The sequence below is a fragment of the Sciurus carolinensis genome, chromosome 12, assembly GCF_902686445.1.
Source record: "Sciurus carolinensis chromosome 12, mSciCar1.2, whole genome shotgun sequence".
Lineage (NCBI taxonomy): Eukaryota > Metazoa > Chordata > Mammalia > Rodentia > Sciuridae > Sciurus > Sciurus carolinensis.
Window position 1 is genome coordinate 112168584 of NC_062224.1, and position 22242 is coordinate 112190825.

Consider the following 22242-nt stretch of genomic DNA (forward strand, 5'->3'; position numbering starts at 1 on the left):
TCCCACTTGAGATCACTCCTGCAGAGCCGACAGAGGGCAAAGCAAGCAACCACTCCAGCGGTTGTGATGACCATCAGAGGTGAGGAAAATCACACGGGGCAAGGCCCAGGCCCCTCGGTGATGGCCGTCACCACAGGGCAGGGCCCAGGCCCCTCAGCATGCACAGTGTGTGCAAGCAGCTCCAAGGAGCCCTGCACAGGACACGTGTGGGAACAGATGGAGCCCAGCGACAATGAGGAGAACAGATGGGAAGGCCTTTATTTTCCAGATCTTCAGGCAACCTCACCAAGCTGGGCTGCACGTAGCTGAGAGTAAAACCAAGAAAAGCACAAGGCTTGAAAATACCGTGCACTGCGTTTCTTCAACCCTGGCAGGTTGCGAGTCCCAGGCCATCGGGACAGGAAGCCTAAGGACTGCCTGGCAGCGGCGTCACACAATCTTCACCGTCTTGAGCATATCTGACAGGACGTAGCTGTCGTCCCAGCCCCGCCCAGGCTTCCTCAGGGTCCGCTCCAAGGCCTGAGCCTTTTCCAGGAGCTCTGGTGTGGCAAGTTTCTGCCCAGCATGCAGCCGACAGAACAGGATCTCATTCACTTCTCCCTCGATCCGCCTGACATACAGCACAGGGAACACCGCCTTCAGCCCAGCCAGCACGGAGTCCTTCAGCGCCGCGTCTCTGCACACGAGGTTGAGGATGAAGACACCTGAAGGAAGAGGAGGTGGAAGAGACACCTGAAGAGGGGAAGCGAAGGGCAGAGTGGCACAGATCAGGAGGCATGCGGGACACAAGGGCCAGCTCCAGGAGAGGGCCAAGCTCTGTTCCAGGGAGGCCCAGGGACTCAGGAACACAGAGGACAGCAGCGAACTTGCAGAGGACACACACCCAGGCACAGAGAAAAGCAGGGGCGTGGGAATCACGGAGGTGGCAGCTCACTTCTGGTTCTTCTCTGGGGCTACACATTACCATCTGCCATGCCTCAGTTTCTCAAAGAACTGTTTTAAGAAAGAAGTGATTGATATCCCCAAGAAAGAAAGCTTCACCACGCCTCAGGGACGTTATGTCCTCGATATCTCCATCAGTTATTAACCAACAAGAAGGCCAAGATCCTGACAATTAAGGTTCTAAATCAACCCACTTAGCCAGAGAACCTTAGTCCAAAGCAGAACACCTACGGGCTTTCAAGTGACAAGGACCTGGGCTGGTGCCCCACTGTTACTGTCACCTTAGTAAAGTCTTTCAACCTCAGTTTCCTCAACTGACAGGGGCTGCTATGGAGAGTAAATGGCACAATGCCAAGCCCAGGCGTAAGAGAAGCATCCAGGCGTAGCCAAGGCCTTCATGCCAGAGGGAGTATGAAACTCCACAACACAGGGAAGACTGTGAGGTAGCACGTCTGCAGCCATCTGATCCTGAACGTGCCACGCACAGGAGAAAAGTCAGCCTTTTCACAAATGGTGCTGGGAGAACTGGTCATGCACATGTAGAAGAATGAACTAGACCACTACCTCTCACCCACACAAAAATCCACTCAGAAGGGACAGAGACCTCAGAATTAGACCAGAAACCATGCAACCCCTAAAAGAAAACACAGGGTCGACACTCCAGCTTTTAGGGAAAGGCAATGACTTTCTGACTCGGACCACCCAGAGCTCAGGAAATAACGTCAAGAGTTAGTGAGTGGGTGGCATCAAATAAAAGGTTTCTGTACAGCAAACAATTAGGAATGTGAAGAGAGGACCTACAGAATGAGAGAAAAATCTTTGCTACTCTTTTGACAGAGGACTAATATCCAGAATATATAAAGAACTCAAAGAAAAAAAAAAAAACCAGTAAAAAATCAAATAACCCAATTAATAAATGGGCAAATAAAGACACTGCTCAAAAAAAGAAATACAAATGGCCAAAAAAATATGAAAAAATGTCCAACATCATTACCAATTAGGGAAATGCAAATCAAAACTACACTGAGATTTCATTTCACACCAGTCAAAATGGCAGTCATCACGAATACAAATAATAATAAATGCTGGAGAGGATGTAGAGAAAAAGGAACACTTCTACACTGTTGATGGGACTGTAAGTTAGTACAACCACTATGGAAATCAGTATGAGGGTTTCTCAAAAGACTAGGCATTGAACATGCCTCAGCTGTACCACCTCTCGGTATTTACCCACCCTGAAGAATTACTCATCTTACTACAGTGATACATGCAGATCTATGTTTATAGATCTCAATTCATAACAGAACCAGCCGCGGTATCCATCAACAGATGAATGCATAAAGAAAATGTGGTATACATACACAATGGAGCTTTATTCAGTCATAAAGAAAAATGATGTCATCTGCAGGGAAACAGATGGAACTTGAGAACATTATGTTAAGTGAAACAAGCCAAACTCAGAAGGCCAAGGGTTGCATGTTTTCTTTTGTATGTGGAAGCTAGAGAGGAAAAAGGAAAGAAACATGGGGGTGGGGGTAGGGGTGAAATCTCACAGCAGAGGAAAATGACCCGGGGTGGGAAGAGGGGAGGGACAGGGGAAGTGCTGGGGAGCAATACTGGCCAAATTACACTGTTACATTGTGTGCATACATGAATATGTAGCAACAAATCCCATCTTCACTTACAACTAAAATGCACCAATAAAAAATGTGGAAAACAAAACAAAACAGAATGTGTGGTGGGATCCACGAAAGCCAGACATCCATGGATCACAATGTAGCAGTTACAGCTCTCTGTATACCCAAGGGGCCTACAAACGTATTTCATCAAGCAGCATATGATAGAATGTCAATGGCAGCACTATTTGTAATACCCCCCAACAGGAGGCGCCCCAAACCAGCAACAGTCATGGAGAAATGAATCACGGCATATTCACATGATACCAAAGGCAATAAAAATGAACAGTGTAAACAACACTGTGGCTAAATCTCACAAAGACGTGGAGAGAAAGCAAGCAGACAAAGATTATTACGCGACTCCAACTACATAAAGAACAAAACCCAGCAGGGCAAGCTAAGGGGACAGAGTTAGTGTCGTGGTTACCTTTGGAGGACAAACAAGTTACTGAAAGCAGGTAACAGGCGGACTTCCGAGGTGCTGAAAATGTGTTCAGTGCTGGCAAATGGTGTATTCAATTCAAGGAAACTGCATTTAATTCTCCTACCTTCATGAGTCAGGATGTTTCTGACCTTCTGCAGAAAAGGCTGGTCCACAAACGTTGGCGGTGGACAACTCATTCCCAGCGTTGGGTCCTTACTGTCCACATCGAACATGATGATGTCGTAGAGGGGCGGCGCTGAGGAGAGAAGCAAACGAGCCGTTGGCTTTGCTGGAAACAACATCGCACCTGCCATGAGAGGTGCCAAGAGCTGGCTGGCCAAGCGGGGATGACACGAGGATGTGGTCTGCCTGCCAAGGGCACGGATGCCACCATCTTTTCAGCAGAGTTTAACCTCCCCACCTGAAGTACCTCCCAGAGGCGCACACATGGAGCAGGCCTGCTCCAGCGTGAAGACTACTTGGTCAGGAGCACTCATGGAGCAGGCCTGCTCCAGCGTGAAGACTACTTGGTCAGGAGCACTCATGGAGCAGGCCTGCTCCAGCGTGAAGACTACTTGGTCAGGAGTACTCAAGGAGCAGGCCTGCTCCAGCATGAAGACTACTTGGTTAGGAGCACTCCCTGGGAAGCTGCTGATACTCAGGAGAAGGTGGGCCTCGCTCCCAGCCAGCTGAGTCAAAACCCCACCTGGCAGGAAGTAGATGGAGGCGGGAGGCCTCCAGTTTCCCGCCAGTCCCCAGGTAATTCTGAAGGCAGTCAGAGCTGAGAAGCACTGACCTAGACAAAGCAGCTGAGCAGGTTGCCAACCTGCAAACTGCAGCTGACGAATTCTGGAAACAGCAGGAGTTCTCTTGCAGGAGAAAATGTTCCCAACATTTGAGTTTATCTTTTCTGGTTACTTGGACACGAGCTGGCTCAAGAAAGAGATGATTTGACTAAATGAGAGGAAGAACTGATGATGAATGGTCTGCTGCTTCCCACAGTGCTAAGTCGTTTTTACACAGAGAAGGCCGGCAATGCCTCTGGTGTGCTTCCAGGAAATTCTCAGACTGCACTAGCAGTCTTGCAGTAATTAGCAGCTATTTGCTTAGGAGCACCGTGTGCCTATCAGTACTCACAGCAGAGACTGACTGTTTTCTTGTCTTTTGTCTTGCCTCACACATGCAAGGCAAGCACTCTGCTACTGAGCTACACTACCAGCCCCGATTTTGGTTTCTTCCCAAGAAAACATTCTTGGCTTAGCAAAGTCTAAGGAAAAGGTTGCCGCCTCAAACCACCCAATAATTTGAAAAGTTGTAGTGACTAAAGGAAATGACTAAAGGACTGTTCTGAACTGATTCATAGACAACAGCAGCACCCTTGCGGACTGAGCATCTACTGGCCCTGTGGTAAAGGTTTCACTGCATTAGCCACCTTGGCTGGCCCACAAACTGACCTTAGTGAGGGAACCGGTAAAGCTGTTATGGCTAGGTTCAGTTCGCAATTAAAATCAAGATGTCACTTGTACATCCCAGTTCCAAAATACTCCCTCCAGGCTTCCATACCCTTCCCAGAAAACATTCCAATCCAGGAAGAACCAGAGTATCTGCCAGAGAATAAGCAGACCAGGGAAAGGCAACCTGAACTCCTCAGAAAAGGGAGCTACTGTCTCCAGCATCCTGAATAAAATTAGTATGACTTTCACCCTAAGTCTAGGGTGCAAATTATTGCACCAAAATGGAATCTTAATCACAGTAGCAGGAGGGCTATCAAATTCCCGCTAAGTGACACCTGCATCAGAATTTCTCAGCCTTGGCACTGTGGACATTTTGACAGGATAATTCTTCATCATCAGTGGTTGGCTTATGCAAAGCGGAACGTTCAGCAGCATCTTTGGCCTCTACCCACAAGGTGCCAGTAGCACCAACAGCCCCCACTGTGTGACAACCAGAAGACACTGACCAATGTCCCTGGGCCTGACCTCATTAGTACTCTTCCCTTTCTTTCTGACTGCCTCCAGCTGCAGGGTTTATATGAAACCCCTCCAAAACACGCCCGATCTTTTCTTCCCTTTTTCTTCAACCAGCTTCTTGGACTGGTGAGGCAGAGGCAAGGTCACAGGGTCAGAGGAGGCCAACTGGTCTGTTAATGCCCAAGAGTAGAAACGGTCCGTCTGTCTTGCTGCCAGGCCCAACCCGAGCACCACACTGAGGACACAGCTGGCACTTCAATTCACAGAACCGACAAATAAACCAGGAAAGCTGGAGCACGGCTGATGCCACCAGCAGAGAGGAACCCTAGCGGCCGCGGGCTGGCACCTGGGGCCACCTTCCCTGTGCCCTCCCAAGGCTCCCCGGGCAGCACCTTCTCCTCCCGCCAGGCTGCTGATGTAGTCCAGGCCGTCAGCGATGTGCACCTTCATCCGTTCACTCTGGGCAAAGCCAAACCACCGGGTGGCCACTTCTAACATGGAGGGGTCAATCTCCACAGCGTCGACGCGGGACTTCGGGAAGTGATCATGGACAAACAGGGGGAGGCTGCCCCCACCCAGGCCTACCACCAGTAGCGCCAGTGGAGTCTCTGTAATCAAAGAAGAGAGCATCGTTTGTCCTCTGCTCATTGTGAAGTTTTGAACCAGCTCAGGGAAGACAAAAGGGGAAGTCAGACTGTTGGATCTGCCTAGGGATCCAAGATTCAAAGACCTGGCCTCCCTGTCTCATCCCAGGGATTCAGGAGCCAACAGATATTCAAAAACTCAACTTTAACTTCATTGCACTAGATATAGAAGAACCAGTGTGATGCTATTATAGTCCCTTAAAGATCCCTAAGTGCTCAGCTGGCAGTATCTAGAGTCCCATCAGAGGATGCACCCTACATCCCAGGAAATGGTGGGACACTGGCCACACGATCTTATTCATGATCCTAAGGCAGCACAGGCACCACGCCCCTCACCTGGCTCCTGATTGAAAGGCCATTATAATTGCCTTCTCAGGTATCCCAACCAAACGAGGGTGACCTACCCCAGTTCCCAGGCCAACAAAGGCCCAAATCCTGACCCTAGGTAGAGAAACTGGGAGGAGGAGGGAAGACAAGAAACAAAAGAATCACTAAAAGGAGACAGACTCTGGAATTAATTCTAAGAACTACAATTCTAGGGACACATGTTAACATCAACAAGGGCCAAAAATAGGGTGCTTCAATAAGGAATGCTCGGGGGCCTGGGATAGAGATGGGTCACAGAGGTAGAAAGAAACACGACGTGTTTGCCAAGGTGGCCAAATCCCAACTGGTTATTAGTGATAAGGCCATCACTGCACTGTGATGTGCTATCTAGTTACATGGGTATATACACAAGGATATGTTCAAGCTGAACAACTTAAATCTGTGATACATACCTCACTGAATGTTTTACTAATTTTAAAAGCAAATGATCAGAAGAAAACAAAATGTGGACTACACTGTATCATTACAAGCTGAGTCTGAGGCACAGCTAGCTGGATGCTCATCAACGCAGAAGATAGCAGGGATGAAGACAGACGTGAACGCACGTGCCATGTAACCATGGTCCTGAGCAACACGGCAGCTCACCAGCTTGAGTAAACTCAGTACCACCGCTCACCTAGGAGCAGCTCAGGGTTTCTCAGCAGGGCAAGGCCGGCGATCATGGCTTTATGGTGTTCACAACAGAGGTAACTCTTGTCGATGGACTGCCCTGGGGCTGGAGGGAGGTCCTCAGGAGTATCAGCAGGCCGCTGCTTCTTCTTGTCCTTTTTCCGTTTCTTCTGGGCTAAGTGAGAGATTTGGATTAATGAAGTTCTATGCTTCTTCCACTAGTCCTCGGAAAGCAAGGGATCCCGGCAGCAGTGTGCGGCAGCTGGCTTGAACAGACTGGAGAGTCAACTGCCAAATATGTAAGAATCGTGCAAACTGGTTGATTCCATACAGATAGTCTGAAATTGGCCACTGACAGAGCATTTAAATCACAGAAATTGGAGAACTACGAATGCGGGCATCCCTCCCCCAAACTGAAAGATGGTTATTTTAACATTCAACACACACCACTAAGCCCCAGGGCATTGGAAAGTAGCAAGGGTGACCAAATGAGAGGCAGGAGGCCAACAAACATGCACTTGGCCAGGGGGACCCTAAAGAAGCCATTCTGAGGGTACTTGACCAGGGAAAATCCACGGCCTCAAGAGCTTGTGTTCGCTCGCCACCCTCTTCCAGATGCTCTGCTGTGAGGACAGTCTGTCAAGCAAAGGGAGTGGCTGAGGATCCTACCTGAACATCTGGGACTCAGAAAGAAGCTGTCCCAGAGCAGGGAGGGCAGGAGCATTCACCTTTTACCCTACACGTTTGATTTTGTTCACAAAACTACAAACATACATACCCAGCAAAGGAAACAGGCAAAACAAACCACTGACCCCATCAGTAAGTGCATCTGCACAGGATTTGGGAGCCCAGGTAGGGGCAGGAGAGGAGGTCCAGATCACTCTGCTCCACACTGTAGCCACACTATCTGTGGCCACTTTAAATGCAAATTAACCAAGATTAAAGTTGTCACCCCGTGTCACACCAGCCACCTGCATGCTCAGCAGCCATTTACAGCTAGTGGCCTCCGCTCTGGGAACTCAGCGGTAAGCACTTCCTTCATCACATCCCATTCTACTGAACAGCGCTAGGCTCAATGGCTTCTGAGGCACCAGTGAACTCTAAAGCCCTCTGGCGCACATGCTGGGGTCACACTATGGAGGGCGGGCTCACCTGCAACCTCCAGGTTTCTGGCTCACCTCAAGGAGTTCTACTGAGATAACAGACAGACACATGCGGCCACTGGCACAACTGATGCCCTTTAAACCAAGGCACTGAAGCAATCATCACGTTTATTTTGCTTCCCCACCCCTGCTCACCACTTCAGAGCCAGGCTTTGCTCAAGAACAAAATAAACACCTCTGTCCTACCTATCCCTACCAGCACCTTGTGAGCCACCAGGTAGGACAGGACAGCCTGCAGAGCCATGTGCCTCTGGTCACAGGTACCCAGGCTGTCCTATATCTCACCAAGTTCCCAGGTCCTTCAGACCACCCCACAGTAAGAGTCCATGCCATGCCCACCCGGGTCCCACCACCATGTCCATGACACCTCACCTCGGTGAGACACCTCCTTCAGCAACCTGGCTTCAGACTGCACCACATTCCTGTTGCTGAGGAAGATCAGTCGCCGAAAGTACCGCCTGTCATCCCCTTGCACGTCCTCGATGACATAGTCGCCGCTCAAGGGGCTGCGGTCCTGGTGCTGAACAGTCCGGACCCCGATATCCCCACCTACAGACAGGAAGGGCACCTGAAGGTACAGCCAGAGAGGTGGTCAAGACACATGAGACGTGAGAATCCCTCCCATGTGTGAATGTGAGGAATCCGCATATCAAGGTTCTGGCCAGCAACAACTCCCAAGATTGCCATGCAGCTAAAGTACTTTGGGGAGCCTTTTCACAGACCTCAAGAGATCTAATTCACCTTTTGAAAATCAACTGAACACGTAAGATCTCTGATACCACTATTGTGATGCAGTTGGTTTTTTCCAAGAAAAATATCATAATTTCTCATCAGTAACCCTAAAAGAACCCTCCATAGTCCAGGGTAATGAAAGCTACCAGGAACCCTTAGGAAGGGGCTGTAGTTATTTTGTGATTTTTTTTTTTTTTTTTAAATGCAGTACTGGAGATTGAACCCAGGACTTCACACATACTAGGCATGCGCTTTACCACTAAGCTACATCCCTAAAGTCCCAGAAAGAGGCTATAGGTTTAAGAAGGAATCTGGAGAAGAATAAAAACAACAAAATCCAAGAAGGAAACAATCATTCTAAATTTGAAGATATTTCTCCCTTCCCCGAGTTAGTCTCATCTTCCTGCCCCACTTTTCTAAACCTTAAGAGAAAAATACATTTTCTCTCAACCTGTTCCCCTCCTCCACCATCTTTTCATCTATTCTTTTTAAAAAACCTGTTGGAGTATTTAACAATCACTAGGAATTCCTGACCTTTCAGACTCCAGCACTGGTGACAAAAGGTCACAGGTGAAACTCCCAGAGGATCTGGGCCTCCCTGAATCAGTCTGATGGAAACCAGTCTGAGTTGGCCAGTGGCAGGCCCACAGGCTGGATCCTAGGACCTGGGATTTGCTTTTCTAGATCTGTTACCATTGCACCAGGCCTCCAAGTACCATGGCTTTCCCATCTATCAAGAAGGACACAAGTTCTCATGATAAAGTCACCCATCAGTTACTCACGGTGACCAGGAAGGCACAAGACTGATTTTTGTTTATTTCCCAGACAAACACCAGACCAGCCAATGCTCATATCCTGAAAATTAGGTTAAGCTGCTTTGGCCCTTTCTTTCTTGCACCCTCAGATCATGATAGTAACAAGAAGCAAAATGGACAAAGAAGTTCTCAGAAGTGGGAACAAGGAAACATATAGCCAAAGCAATCTGCTGTAAAGCTGGGCTGCAAACAGAAGAGCACTTCTTTCCAGCCCCTCTGTGGAGTGCAGGCCCCTCTCAGGCTACTGTGGTTCTAGGCAGGGCAACTGCTCACCCTCCCCTCTGCCTGGAGCAAGGGAAAGTGTGTTTCTGTCCATTTAACTCTTAAGATCAGAATGGGGTCACAGACTCTAGTCCTGGCTCCTTCCAAGGCTCCTTAAGGCTCCCACTGCCTCCTTGGCTGCTAATATGACTAGAGAGACCAGTGAAAGCTGCTGCCAAAGCTTCGGTACCTGCTGCTGGGGAGGCATCCCGGCCGGGGCCAGCTCCATGACTCTGGTGGACAGCTCAGCCTGAACACTGTCCATGCCATCGTACTGCTGACCTCGATGAAGAGCCACTGTGATCAGCCTCCTGAAGCCTGCGCTGGCTGCCAGCTGCTTCCGGCCCTCCTCCATGCCAAAGAGCCACTCAGTCTCCCGACCCTGGGGAACTAGAAAAGAAGGACTTGGTTACAGGGATTTCAACCCCCACAACCAACAATCCACATGGCAGAGTGCCAGCACCAGCCCCTGCCCAAAACAGCATCCTTCCTATGACCCACTGAGGCACGACAACTCCCTGGTGCCCAACACCAGGACAAAGCAGCCCATCAGTCATGAAGCAAGATCAGGGGTGGATAAGAGCGTGGGCACATCTGTAAGGGGAGGGAGGCAGGCACCCAGTGCAAGAAAAGAGCAGTGACACCAATGCTCACCGCACGCCAGGCACGATGCCACACAGTTACAAACACAAACTGATGTGCCTCACCACAGCCAAGGGGCAGGTGGCACTATTATTCTCATTTTTCCAAATAAGAAAAACACGGCACAAAAGTGACATCCTTTGCTCGGGTTCAAATGGCCAAAAAAATGACAAAACTGGGACTCAGACCCAGGCAATCTAGCCCTAGCCTCCACACTCACATTCACTGGACTACTTACTCCCACAGGTGGACAGTCAAGGTTATAGAAGGGTTGGGAAAATGGCTCAGTAGTAAGGAAACAATCCAGCAAGGCCATAATGCCTTGTATTTGTCTAGATTTTTCTACTTTCCGAAAGTACTTCCTTATCTCGAGTCTTATTAAAGTAAATGCAGGATCCGTTGCACCTCTCGATGATAACAGTTATCATTTATGATGTAATTATCACGTGCCAGGTACCATTTCTCAGAGCTTTTACACTTCTCACAATTATACCAGAGTTACAATTTCATTTAACAGATGAGGAAACTGAAGCACAAAAAGAAAAGTAACTTGTTCAGTGACTAAGCCACAATTGGAACCCAAAGAGCATGGTTCCAGAGCTGATTATTTTAGCTGACTTTGCACTGCCTCCTGGATTCTGCAGAGAAGCACAGTGACTTTCCCAGGTCCAGCAGCCCCCAGTTATAAAGCTGAAACCCACGGCTGGGGTCATCGGCCAGTGTTGCTCCTTCACTGCACACTCCAGTAACTGTCTAAATTCACCTCCACTCTCTCTGCTCCTATCAACCCCATCCTTGCACTTCATCAAGCCTCTGCAATCAGATGGGAGGGAATAAGCCTCACATTGAAGCAGACTGCTAGAGAGCAATCACTCCTCCTTTATCATGCCTCCACTAGCCTAACCCTCTGGAAATACCACCCTCTAAGAGAAAAAGGTCAAGACATACCCATCCACCAAAGCCCCAGCCCCAGCCCCTGTGAGCCAGCCCCTCCAGGGGAAGAGAGGGAGCAATCCCAACTCACTGATGAAAATGGCAAAATGATTGTCCCGCGATGGTTTCACAGTGGGGCTGTCCACCACGTGCAGGGTGTAGCGTGGCTCCCCCGTGTCCCCACTGCACAAGTCCAGGGACACACTCCCCAGCCCGGCCTTGCGGCGCAGCTGGCTGCACAGCCAGGCATACTGCTGCCGCTCCCGCACCGCCTCGGCCAGCCGCTCGGCACTCTCCAGCCGCACAGGCTTGCCCTGCTCCTGAGCACACAGCTCAAAGATCTGAAGGGCAGAGCCAGGGACTGGCCTGAACTTGGTCATGATGAAGGCAAAGACAGGCAGGGAGAACCGAGGCTCTGCTTCCAACACCTCGTCCTGGCTGCTGGCCACTTGGTGCACCCTCACCATCCACCCCTCCCGAGAGAAGTGACCCACTGCTTTCTTCAGGATGTGAGCCTGAGCCAGGGAGATGCAGAGGTAGCGACCGCCCACCTGCAGGACCCGGCCAACCTCAGCCAGCATCCTGTCCACCTGCTGCAGGGTCTTCTCCTCCTCATCTGTCAGAACAGCGTCCAGGGTGCCCTTGTCCAACACCACCTGAAAGGAGGCATCAGGAAACTCCATCTGTGTCATGTCCATCTTCAAGAAGCTCATCTGGGGCCGCCGGCTGGCATTGCGTTCCTTCATTTGCTTGATGACGGCCTCACTTATGTCGATGTTCACTATATCCTGATAGCCCACATCATACAGCTGCTCACTTAACTCTGAGTTGCCACACCCAATTACCAGCACCTGGGGGGAAATCATGATAACGGTGATTAAGGCAAAGGAATGTGTTTCAGATACCTCAAGGAAGCAAGTGTCACCTGGCTGTTACTTGTTTTCAGAAGGCAGAGATGCTCTGGTCATGAGGGAGCAACATTATACATATTTTCTCCATTCATTCATGCCTTTGGCTTCACCAAACAATAATCTACATTTTGTGCAAATTCAAATCTTACTCTCATCAGAGATTACGTCTCATGATATTTGGTTATTTTTCTGCAGCCAAACTTAAATACAGATCATTGCCTCCCTATGAAGCAATTTCTCACATCCTTCAAATTCTGCTCCAATGTCACCATCTCTGGCAAAGCAAGATTCAATGAGAAATGCACAAGTTTTGGAGCCAGACAGGTCTCGTTCAAATCTTCTTGTGACCACTTAGAACATGCATGATCTCTGACATCCTAGTCCATAAAATAAGTGCATGGCCATTCACCTGAGTTTACAATGAGATCTAAAAGACTGCATGTGTAGGAAAACAGCACCTCGCTAAGGCTTACCAGGTAAACTTCCTCCACAAATTTAAGTCTTCTTCCCCACCTCCAATACAACCCCATCTCTACCAAACCTATTACTATACCTATCACTTTTCACTGCCGGAATGTGGGCAAGATTTGTGTCCTAAATTCTTGTAGTTTAAGGGCCGAGTACAGCGCGGAGAACTCTGAGCACCTGACAACTACTTCTTAAGCAGACCTCAGTGAAGCCACACACGTAGCCTATTACACAGGGATGCAGAAACAGCGTGGCACACACTCAGTGTCTGGCTACTAAAAGAAACTATTCCAAGAAGGACTGTTAACTAAAGGATGCGTTGGGGTGGGAGGTGTTTTAAATGAGAACCTTAAAGAGACTAAACCCAGGCTCTGCATTAAAAAAAAAAAGTTTATCTTTTAGCTAGAATGATGCACGGAATCCTGAAAGTGTGGTCCAAGCAGGGCCTTCACGCCTGTCCGCCCAGTGCAGGACTGCTGTCATTAGTTCCCACCTTCCCGAATGCACACACAGGGCTGCAGGCCGCGCTCCTTACCCTTTCCCTGGGCTTGATGTATTTGTGCAGCACCCCGCATAGTTCCAGGTAGGTTCCATACCACTCGAAAGCTTTCTTTCCTCGCTGCTGGAAGAACTTCTCCCAATAGTCAACAGAGCCAAACTCCTTGGAGCTTTTAGGTAAGAGGTTCATGTTCCCGCTGCCCGAGCTGAAGACCACTTACTCCCCGCGAGGAACCATCTGAGGGGCTTCCCTCCAGGCCGGGTCCGGACTCTGCAGTGGCAATCCTATCCACCGCCAACCCTCACAATGATTTGTTTCCCCGACTCCAAACCCAAAAGGCCGACGCTTACACCGCAAAGCACGCGCGAGACGCCGAACTCGACACACGCCACTTGTCCCGGCGCGCTCGGCGCCGCCCACGTGCAGAGCCCCTCACACTTTCCCCCAGCAGCTCTCGGAACCCAGCAACCACATCCGGGTGCGAGGCCTCATGATTGGCCAGCTGCCGGACCGTCCCAGCAGCTCATTGGCCACTGCTTTTCAAATCTGACGCCCCATTGGCTGAGGCGCGGGCGCCTTGCACTCTCTGGGAATGAGGAGGAAGGGGGCGGGACCTAGGGGCCAGGCAGGGCGGAAGGGCGGCCGCGCCAGCCAATCGCGTTCGGACGCTGCGGGGCGCGAGGTCACCGCTCGGGTCCGCGTCCTGCAGAGCTGGCTTCCTCGCGCGCTCAGACGGTGGTCTGTGCGGGGCCGAGTGCTGCAGGAAGAGCCCCGAGAGAAACCCCAAGTTCCGGGGAGCAGACGAGGACTGCGCGGCCTGGCCACGTCCTCTGCTCCGCCCTCTCCGCCGCACTTGCATAATTTCGGTCTCATTTGCCGCGAAATGGCGCCTGGCTGTGTTTTTTCTGCACTGTAACACAGGGCTTCTCTACCCAGGGTGTAATAGGCGACATCCAGGAGGAAAGAGTAACAGCTGGCTGTTCACAGCGGCCTCAGTTCTCGCCCCAAAGCGCAGGACACGAGACGCGGCCTCCTTGAGTGGCCCATCTCCTGCTAACTCTTGCCTCTTGGTTGTGTTTGATGGACGTGTTCTGCGTGTTCGTTTTATGCCAATGTGAGGAAGTTCGTTGTTGACAAAGAAGACTTTTTAAAAGGTTAAATACGTGTGTCCTTGTGCCTTTCACAGCAAAATAAAATCGGAGGAGGAATATACTGATGGAGGGGGCAGATACACTTGGAATTGAGCCCCTGTAGTCTGCGTGCTTCACAAACACTCTGGGCGCAAACTTTCCTAATAGTTAACGTGGGTTTTAAAGTGCAGACTTAAATTTAGTTTAGGTGTGCACCAGAATCACCTGGAGGACTTCTTTAAAAACGGATCGCTGGGTCGGAAGTGAGATCCAGGTGTTTGTTTCTAACAAGCTGCCGTTGGGCCACACTTTGAGAAGCAGTGTTTCAAAGTACAATTAAGGGATAAGTCAAAATGGATATGGTTCTAGCTTCACAATTTTAAAAGGTTACCCTAAAAGCCCTCCACAAGTAGCATCAAAGAAAAGGTTTCACGCTCCCTCACCGAGTTCATGTTGTGTCCTCTCCACTCAAGTAGCACTGGAAGGAGACTTGAGCGACTTCAGCATTACATTGTGCGCAGTTCCTAAAGAGGAAGACTCGGTCCTGTCACTCACTTGTGCTTGAAGTGCTACATAATACCAGAGACCATGGCCTCCCCAGTGCTTCTTTCAATTCAACAAATATTTGAAGTGTCTGATATGGCTGCGGAGGAAGTTCAGGGTGTGGATGCAGTGATAAGCAGCAATGCAGGTACACGGAAGACACAGTAAACATTTACCAAGAAAAAGTCTGAAATGGGTTCACGTGCCATCGAGGAGAAATGTAAGATTCCATGCTGGCAGAGACCTTTGAGACCTCTCCTGATCTAGGGAACGGTCAGAAGAAAGCTTCCCTGAGGAAGAGACAAAAAGATTCCGTACTCTGAGTGCTTTGATGGAACCTGCACACCTGATTTTTTTTTTTTTTTTTTTTTTTTTTTTTTCAGTGCTGGGGATGGAACCCAGGGCCCTGTGTTTGTAAGGCAAGCACTTTACCAACTGTTTACCAACTGAGCTATCTCCCCAGCCCAGCACACCCGATCTTGCTCTAATAAAATCAGCATGGCACAGTTAAGGAACCAAGAAGCAGCTCACCTCTGGTGACCTCAAGAGAACTTTGAGTTGCTGCTTTTCCTGCTTTTCTTTTTGTCTTCATTGTCCTTCCTGTTAAGGGCATGTTATTGAAAAAGACACTAGTCATGTACCACCACACCCAACAGAAGTGATTTCTATCACATCCCAGGCTTTGGCCCCGTATGTAATGCCCTAAAAACATAATTTCTGTTTGCAGTAGGTTTCACAGCAAGAAGGTAACTTACCTTTCTCCATCAGTGCCTACCTCCCTTCTTTGAGCTTAAGAAAGTAGAAAACAGAACCCTTTAAACTGCTAGAAGTTTTCTAAAATTGTACAAATCACTCACACAAATATTTTAGAGGGAGGTACTGGGGAACAAAATTGACCAAATTTTATTTTTCTATTGTGTGCATGTACAAATGCATAACAAGCCCACTATAATATGTAATTGTAATGCACCAAAAATAAATAGATATATAATTATTTTATTAGTAACATTAGATTCTGGCACTAGTCTTTTCAAATACTTATTTGAAACATTTCTCTCCAAGGTTATGAAATACAATTGATAGGGATAAATTATCATTAGTAGACTTGCCATAAGCCAATTGGATGTTAAAATGCTTTGTTTTATTAGGATTCTCAGAGCCTTTATCTATATGATTTAAAATACAGACTGAGTTCAGATAAAGCATTCAGCACTATAGAGTTTATTTCTAAAAATATAAATCCAGACCCCTCGATATGTAATTTGTGGATTAGTGTTTCTTAATTAAAACATAAACATGGTTTTGGTAACATTCAGTTAGTTGGTTGTGCTAAGATTAACTGTGAAATATGAAATAGGAAATTAAAAGCACTGTTCACCATCTTGGGGGCAAAGGATGGAAGAGAACATGTGATAGGTGGAATATTCCTCCATTTCTAATCCTCAGAACCTGTGAATAGGTTACATAGCAAAATGAAATTAAGGTTTACATGCAATTAAGGTTGCTAATCAGCTGATATTAAAATAGGAAAGCAGCCTACATTTTCCAAATGAGACCAATATAATCACAAGTGTCCTTTAACGTGGAAGAGGGACAATCAGAGAGATGGTAGCATGCAAAGGACTTGGCCTGGCATTGCTGGTTTTGAGAAGGGAGGAAGGAGCCCATGAATCAAGGAAAGCAGGCAGCCTCTGGAAGCCGGAAAAGGAAAGGAAATGGATTCTCCTATAAGTCTCCAGAAGGAACACACCCCGACACCTTGATTGTCCAGTGAGACCCTTCTCAGACTTAATGACCTCCAGAACTGTAAGGTATTAAATTTACATTGTTTATGGCACAAAGTTTTTGGTGATCTATTACAATAGCAATAGAAAACTAATAGAACATAAACATAAGGGGGAAAAGCAACATGTATAGTCAGGGAAGAATTTTACAGTGGGAGAAAAGCAGAGTTTTTTTATTGGTTTTTATTTTTTAGTTATATGTGACAGTAGAATTTATTTTGATATAACTTATAAAGGCAAGGAATATACCTTGTTCTAGTTCAGACCCCATTACCTCTCCTTCCCATTCCGTTCCCTCTATTGATCTTCCTGCCATTTATCCATAGTTTATTTTTTTAATTTCTTGTGGATATGCAAGATGGTGAGACTGTATATTCATGTAGGTACATAGGAAAATTATGTCAGATTCTTCCCACTGTCTTCCTTTTCTCATCCCCCTCCTTCCTCTTCATTCCCCTTTGTCTACTCCACAGAATTTCTCCCCTTATTGTGGGTGAGTTTCCACATATAAGAAAATATTTGACCTTTGATTTGGGGGGGATTCGTTTATTTCTGTTAGCATGATAGTCTCCAGATCTATCCATATACTGGCAAATGTCATGAAGTCATCCTTTTTGGCTGAGTAATACTCCATTGTGTGTGTGTGCATTTTATTTATCCATTTATCTGTTGAAGGGCATCTAGGTTGGTGCCATAGCTTAGCTATTGTGCATTGTGCTGCTATAAACATTGATGTGACTTTGTCACTGTAGTATGCTGATTTTAAATCCTTTGGATATATACTGAGGAGTGGGATAACTGGGTCAAATGGTGGTTCCAGTCCAATTTTCTGAGGAATCTTCATAGTAGGAAAGCAGAATTTCTAAAAGGACAGGTTTTGAAAGGGTCTTCTGTTCTGGGCATTTAGCTTAATCCTATCAGACCACCAGAAGCCAAGAGATCCAGGGTCATGATAACTGAGAAGATATTGTGTAAGACATGTTCTTAGGAAGGATTGATGTGTTTGGTGAATTGAATATAAGGAATAAAAGACTAAGGGACTCAAAATGGTTCCCACATTGGCCACCAGATGACTTGAGAAATTATGTATAGAAAGAACCAGGGAAAGAGAAAAGGCATAATCTGTAGAACTATTGCTTTAAAGGAATGTAGAGGTCATGGTACCAGTGAAACCCAGGGCCAGAGCGAGCAGCCAGCCTCCACACCCTGCATGCCTATCCTGGGGCTCATACCCTTCTCACATTCTCCAGTGGCGTCCAGTTGAAGTTATGGTCCAAGACCAGAAAATACTTCAGGGGTGGGAATAAATTTGGGTAAAGGGAAGCTCTCCTTGGTGTACAGGGAGTGGCTCATATAATACTGGAAACTATTTCATCCTGGCAATCTTGGCAAATAGTTTGTTTTCCACATTTGGAAAGTTCAGAAAGGAATGGTCTCCTGTGTCTTGGAATAACAGAAGGCAGGCATAACAACCTGGGGTAATTTTATACCCTTTTATTAGCTGGGTGTCAACACTTTCTTGAGATATTGTTGAACTAAGAAGTAATCCTCAAGCTTATATTGAATTACTAAGATTGGAATAACAGTAATAAGAATTTTTTAGTCTGCATCACATTTGTGATTTGATAAGAATTTTTCTCATACATTACTTTGAGTTCATGGGAAGGAGATTCAGAGCTGCAGTGTTAATTTTTACATTGGCAGATATGACCCTTTGATTGGAAGAATATATCAGTCTTATAAAAGACTAGTTAAGTTAGTATCATCCTAGGAGATGACCACATACTAGTTTCTTAAATGTGTGTGTGTCTATGTGTGTATATGTGTGCACATATATATAATTTTCACATGCACACAAGAGCACACACCACTGAGGTAAAACTCAAGTTGACTGAAAATAAATGGAGAAATTATATTGATGACCGATTGAGTGAATTCAGTCACAACCACCTCTGGCATTGTATTCGACTCCCAGGAGTCTCCTGGTCACTGGCGACATCTGAAGGTGCGCTGGTTTCCATGTGTGTGGACTGCAGATTCTTGTATCCCCTCTGGTGAAGGAAAGTGAAGGACAGATCATACACAGCAAGTTGCCTTTGGGCCTGAGGGCAACACCACTTTGAAAATGGGAAAGCCAGGGGAGACGAGGAAATGACACCAAGGTTGATGGCCTGGGCCCGGGACACTCGACCCCTCCATGAAGGGGCTCAGAAGGCCTCCTTTTGGATCCCACGTGCAGCCTGACTACTGGGGAAGATTATTAGATGAACAATTAAAATTTTTCTCCATAATTTTATTCTAAAATGAAGTTCCTTTGCAGAGAAAGAAAACTTGAAAAACAACTTGTTTTTCTCTTAAACTCTAGCTCTCAGCACACTCAACCATGACCATCTCATGTGTCCCATATTTTTGGATGATCTCTGTCCTTAGCCCATAACAAAATATTTTTCTGACACCAAGGGAATGAATTTTAAGACAGAATTTCATAAATAAAATTCATTTAAGTACTCCACCCAACACATTTATTTTAGCATTCAGATCCAGAATCCTCAAAGAAACAAGGAGAACAAAATTCCCTTTAGTCCAGTAAAGTTGTTATATGCGATCTTTCTCTAAAACTAAAGCTGTTTCCTTGCCATGGGGATTCAAGAAAGTTCTTTTCATAAGAAGAATCTCAAATTATGGTGCCAAAGTTTTTACCGTCCTTAATGCATTTCATATTTGAAAAGCAATTTTTATCCTCCTTGCTGTCACACATGGTAGAAAAAGTTTTTCCCTGTGTAAGGAAGTTACATCCAACTTGCAGCTCTACTGGTCTAAGACTCAACAGAGAAATGTTCTGTGGATAGTCCTGCAGATAAATGGCAGGACAGGAGTCCCTTGGTCAAAATTCCTATAGCACATAGGTTAAGAACATGGTATGTAGAATCAGAAAGACCTGCTTCTTTCTCAGTATGTGAATTTGGTCAAAATTCATGACTGTGGGATCATGTCTAATGACCTTTGCTTTCTGTCTTGCCCACCACAATCCATTTACCACACAACAGCCAAAGTGGTTTTTCAAAAGTATAGCGTTTTTAAAATTGAGATATAATCCACATAACATAAAATTAATCATTTAAAATCACTTCAGTGGTTTTGGGGATGTTTATGATGCTTTGCAACAATCACTACGACTTGATTTCAGGACATTTCCATAACCCAAAATGAAATTATCTATCAGCAGTTACTCCTAATTTCCCCTCCCCTTCCTGCTCTATCTACTTTCTTTCTCTATAGGTTTGTACATTCTGGGTGCTTCATACAGATACAAGTATGTGGTATGTGGTCTTTTGTTATTGGCTTCTTTCCCTGAGCATATTTTCAAAGTTCATTCATCATGTAGCATGTAACAGTACTCCATTCCATTTTATAGCTGAATAATATTTCATTGCATGAATAAAAAGTCTGGTGGTATATCCATTCATCAAGAGATGGACACGGAGGTGTTTCCACTTTGGGGCTATTATAAATAATGCTGCTATGAACATTCATGTCCGAGTGTTTGTGTGAACAGGTGTTGTTGTTTATCTAAGATAAATACATAAGAATGAGTATGCTGGATCAGATGGCAATCCTCTGTTTAACTTTTGAGGAACACAATCATTTAAAAGTACATTCCATTAGTTTCCCAGTGCACTGAGAATAAAATCTAGAATCTTGGCATGCACTAGAGTTCCTTCATGACCCAGTCTCACATTCTACCATTCCCCCTGCTTACCAAGCTCCAGGCAACTGACTTGCCCCTTCTTTCTCAAAAATACCAAACTGTGGGAAAACTGGAATAAAAACATGTCATACAATGAGTTAGACCCTTACCTTACACCATATGCAAAAATTAACTCAAAGTGGAATAAGGACCTAAAACTACAATATTCCTAGAAGAGAACCAAGGGAGAAACCTCATGACATTGAATATGGCAGTAGTTTCTAGGATTACTCTAAGCATTGGTAACAAAAACAAAAATAGTCAAATAGGATTATATCAAACTTGAAAACTGTACATGATGGGAAATAATAAAGTAGAAAGACAATCTACAGGGTAGGATAAAAAATCTTATAAATCATATCTGATAAGGGATTAATATGCATAATATATAAACAGCTCCTACAACTTAATACCAACAAAGTATTTTTTAAAAATAGACTACTAAGGCTTGAATATACATTTCTCCAAATAAGATACATAAATGTTCAACATCATTATGAAATGGTGTTCAACATCATGAGCCATTAAAGAAATGCAAACTAAAACAACAATAAGATACTACTTCACACCCATTAGGATGGCTATTAAAAAAAAATAGCAAATAACAACTGTTGTTTAGGTTGTGGAGGAACCTGTGCACTGTTAGTAGGAATATAAAATGGAGCAGTCAGAAGGAGGTTCCTCAGAATACTAAAAATTGAGTTACTACAAGATCCTGCAAGCCCACTTCTGGTTGTGTATCCAAAAGAATTGAAAGGAGAACCTTGAAGAGATATTTACACATTTACACACGTTCACAGCTGCATCATTTACCATAGGCAAGAGGTAGAAGCAACCCAAATGTCCATCAACAGAGTGAAGTGTAAACAAAATGTAGCACATACATACAATGGACTATTGAATAAATGGCAAAATATATGCATTCTAGAGACTGGTGGTATATACATACTACAGAATGTTATTCAGCCTTAAAAAAAGAAAATCCGGTCTCATGCTACAACATGGATGAACCTTAAAGACATGCAATGGGCAGTAAGCCAATTGCAAACAGACAGAACCTGAGCTGGGCATGGTGGTGCATGCCTGTAATCCCAGAAGCTTGGGAGGCTGAGGCAGGAGGATCACAAGTTCAAAGCCAGCCTCAGCAACTTAGCAAGGCTCTAAGCAACTTAGTGAGACCCTATCTCAAAATAAAAAATTTTAAAAAAGGGCTGGACATGTGGCTCAGTGATAAAGCACCCCTGGGTTCAATCCCCAGTACAAAAAAAAATTAATACTAATAAATGAAAGACAGACACTGCATGACTCCACTTACTCAAGGTATCCAGAGTGATCAGCTACATAGACACGGGCAGAATCGTGACTGCCAGGGGCTGGAGACATGGGGAGCTGCTTTTCAACAGGTGTAGAGTTTCAGTTTTGAAAGATAAAGAAGTGCTAAAGATCTGTTGCATGACGACCATGAATGGAGTTAACATTATTAAATTGCACACTTAAAAATAGTTAAGCTGTTAAATCTTACGTGGTTTAATACAATTTTTAAAATAATGATTTGTTTTTTTTAAATGCCAGCTTCTTTCCTGCCTAGTTGCCTTTGCTCTTTCTCCTCTTACTGTCTGGAACAATCTTTCCCTTGCCTACTGCATGAGTGGCTCTTTTCAAACTTCTAGTTTCAGCTTTAACGCTTTCTCAGAGGTATCTCCCTTGACAATCCTGTTGTTTGAAATAGGCCCCCCTTGAGTCTTAGTCTCAGTCACTTATTTATTCTTTTTGAAGAAATACTTATCACATTTTGTTATAATTTATTTTTGTCTTTCTTGCTAGAATGTAAAGTCTATATATGAAGATAACTATTGCCTGTATTTTGAACAGCACACCTGTCTTAGAAACAGACATGCTATAGATATCCAATATATTTTTTCTGAATGATCAAATAAGTCTTTGTAAACCAGGAAGAGTAA

At 45.9% G+C, this 22242-nt stretch overlaps 1 protein-coding gene across 3 annotated transcripts; it reads right to left on the minus strand.

The window, feature by feature from the left end:
* Positions 1 to 240: 240 nt before the first annotated feature.
* Positions 241 to 13539, minus strand: Mettl13 (methyltransferase 13, eEF1A lysine and N-terminal methyltransferase). Of its 3 annotated transcripts, XR_007104480.1 has the most exons (9): positions 13113 to 13539; positions 11290 to 12049; positions 9814 to 10013; positions 8188 to 8383; positions 6660 to 6827; positions 5405 to 5620; positions 3839 to 3971; positions 3167 to 3298; positions 567 to 704 (listed from the first exon to the last, which is right to left on the minus strand). XR_007104480.1 is itself a non-coding variant. In XM_047521807.1 (8 exons), exons 1-8 carry the CDS (start codon positions 13263 to 13265, stop codon positions 430 to 432), a joined length of 1632 nt encoding a protein of 543 aa, XP_047377763.1. In that variant the 5' UTR covers positions 13266 to 13539; the 3' UTR covers positions 241 to 429. The 3 variants fall into 3 exon arrangements, 2 of the variants coding, with proteins under 2 accessions (XP_047377763.1, XP_047377762.1); XM_047521807.1 differs by lacking the exon at positions 3839 to 3971 and having other exon boundaries at positions 241 to 704; positions 9814 to 10005; positions 11750 to 12049; XM_047521806.1 differs by lacking the exon at positions 3839 to 3971 and having other exon boundaries at positions 241 to 704.
* Between the last annotated feature and the right edge of the window lie 8703 nt (positions 13540 to 22242).

What these genes read in the sequence shown, in the direction of transcription:
- Mettl13 (XM_047521806.1), bottom strand. Translation starts at nt 13,265, where the DNA reads ATGAACCTCTTACCTAAAAGCTCCAAGGAGTTTGGCTCTGTTGACTAT. An exon ending in ACATCAAGCCCAGGGAAAGG is followed by an intron (nt 12,050 to 13,112) that starts GTAAGGAGCGCG and finishes ATTTCCCCCCAG; the next exon opens with GTGCTGGTAATTGGGTGTGG. An exon ending in GGATGCCTCCCCAGCAGCAG is followed by an intron (nt 8,384 to 9,813) that starts GTACCGAAGCTT and finishes CTGTACCTTCAG; the next exon opens with GTGCCCTTCCTGTCTGTAGG.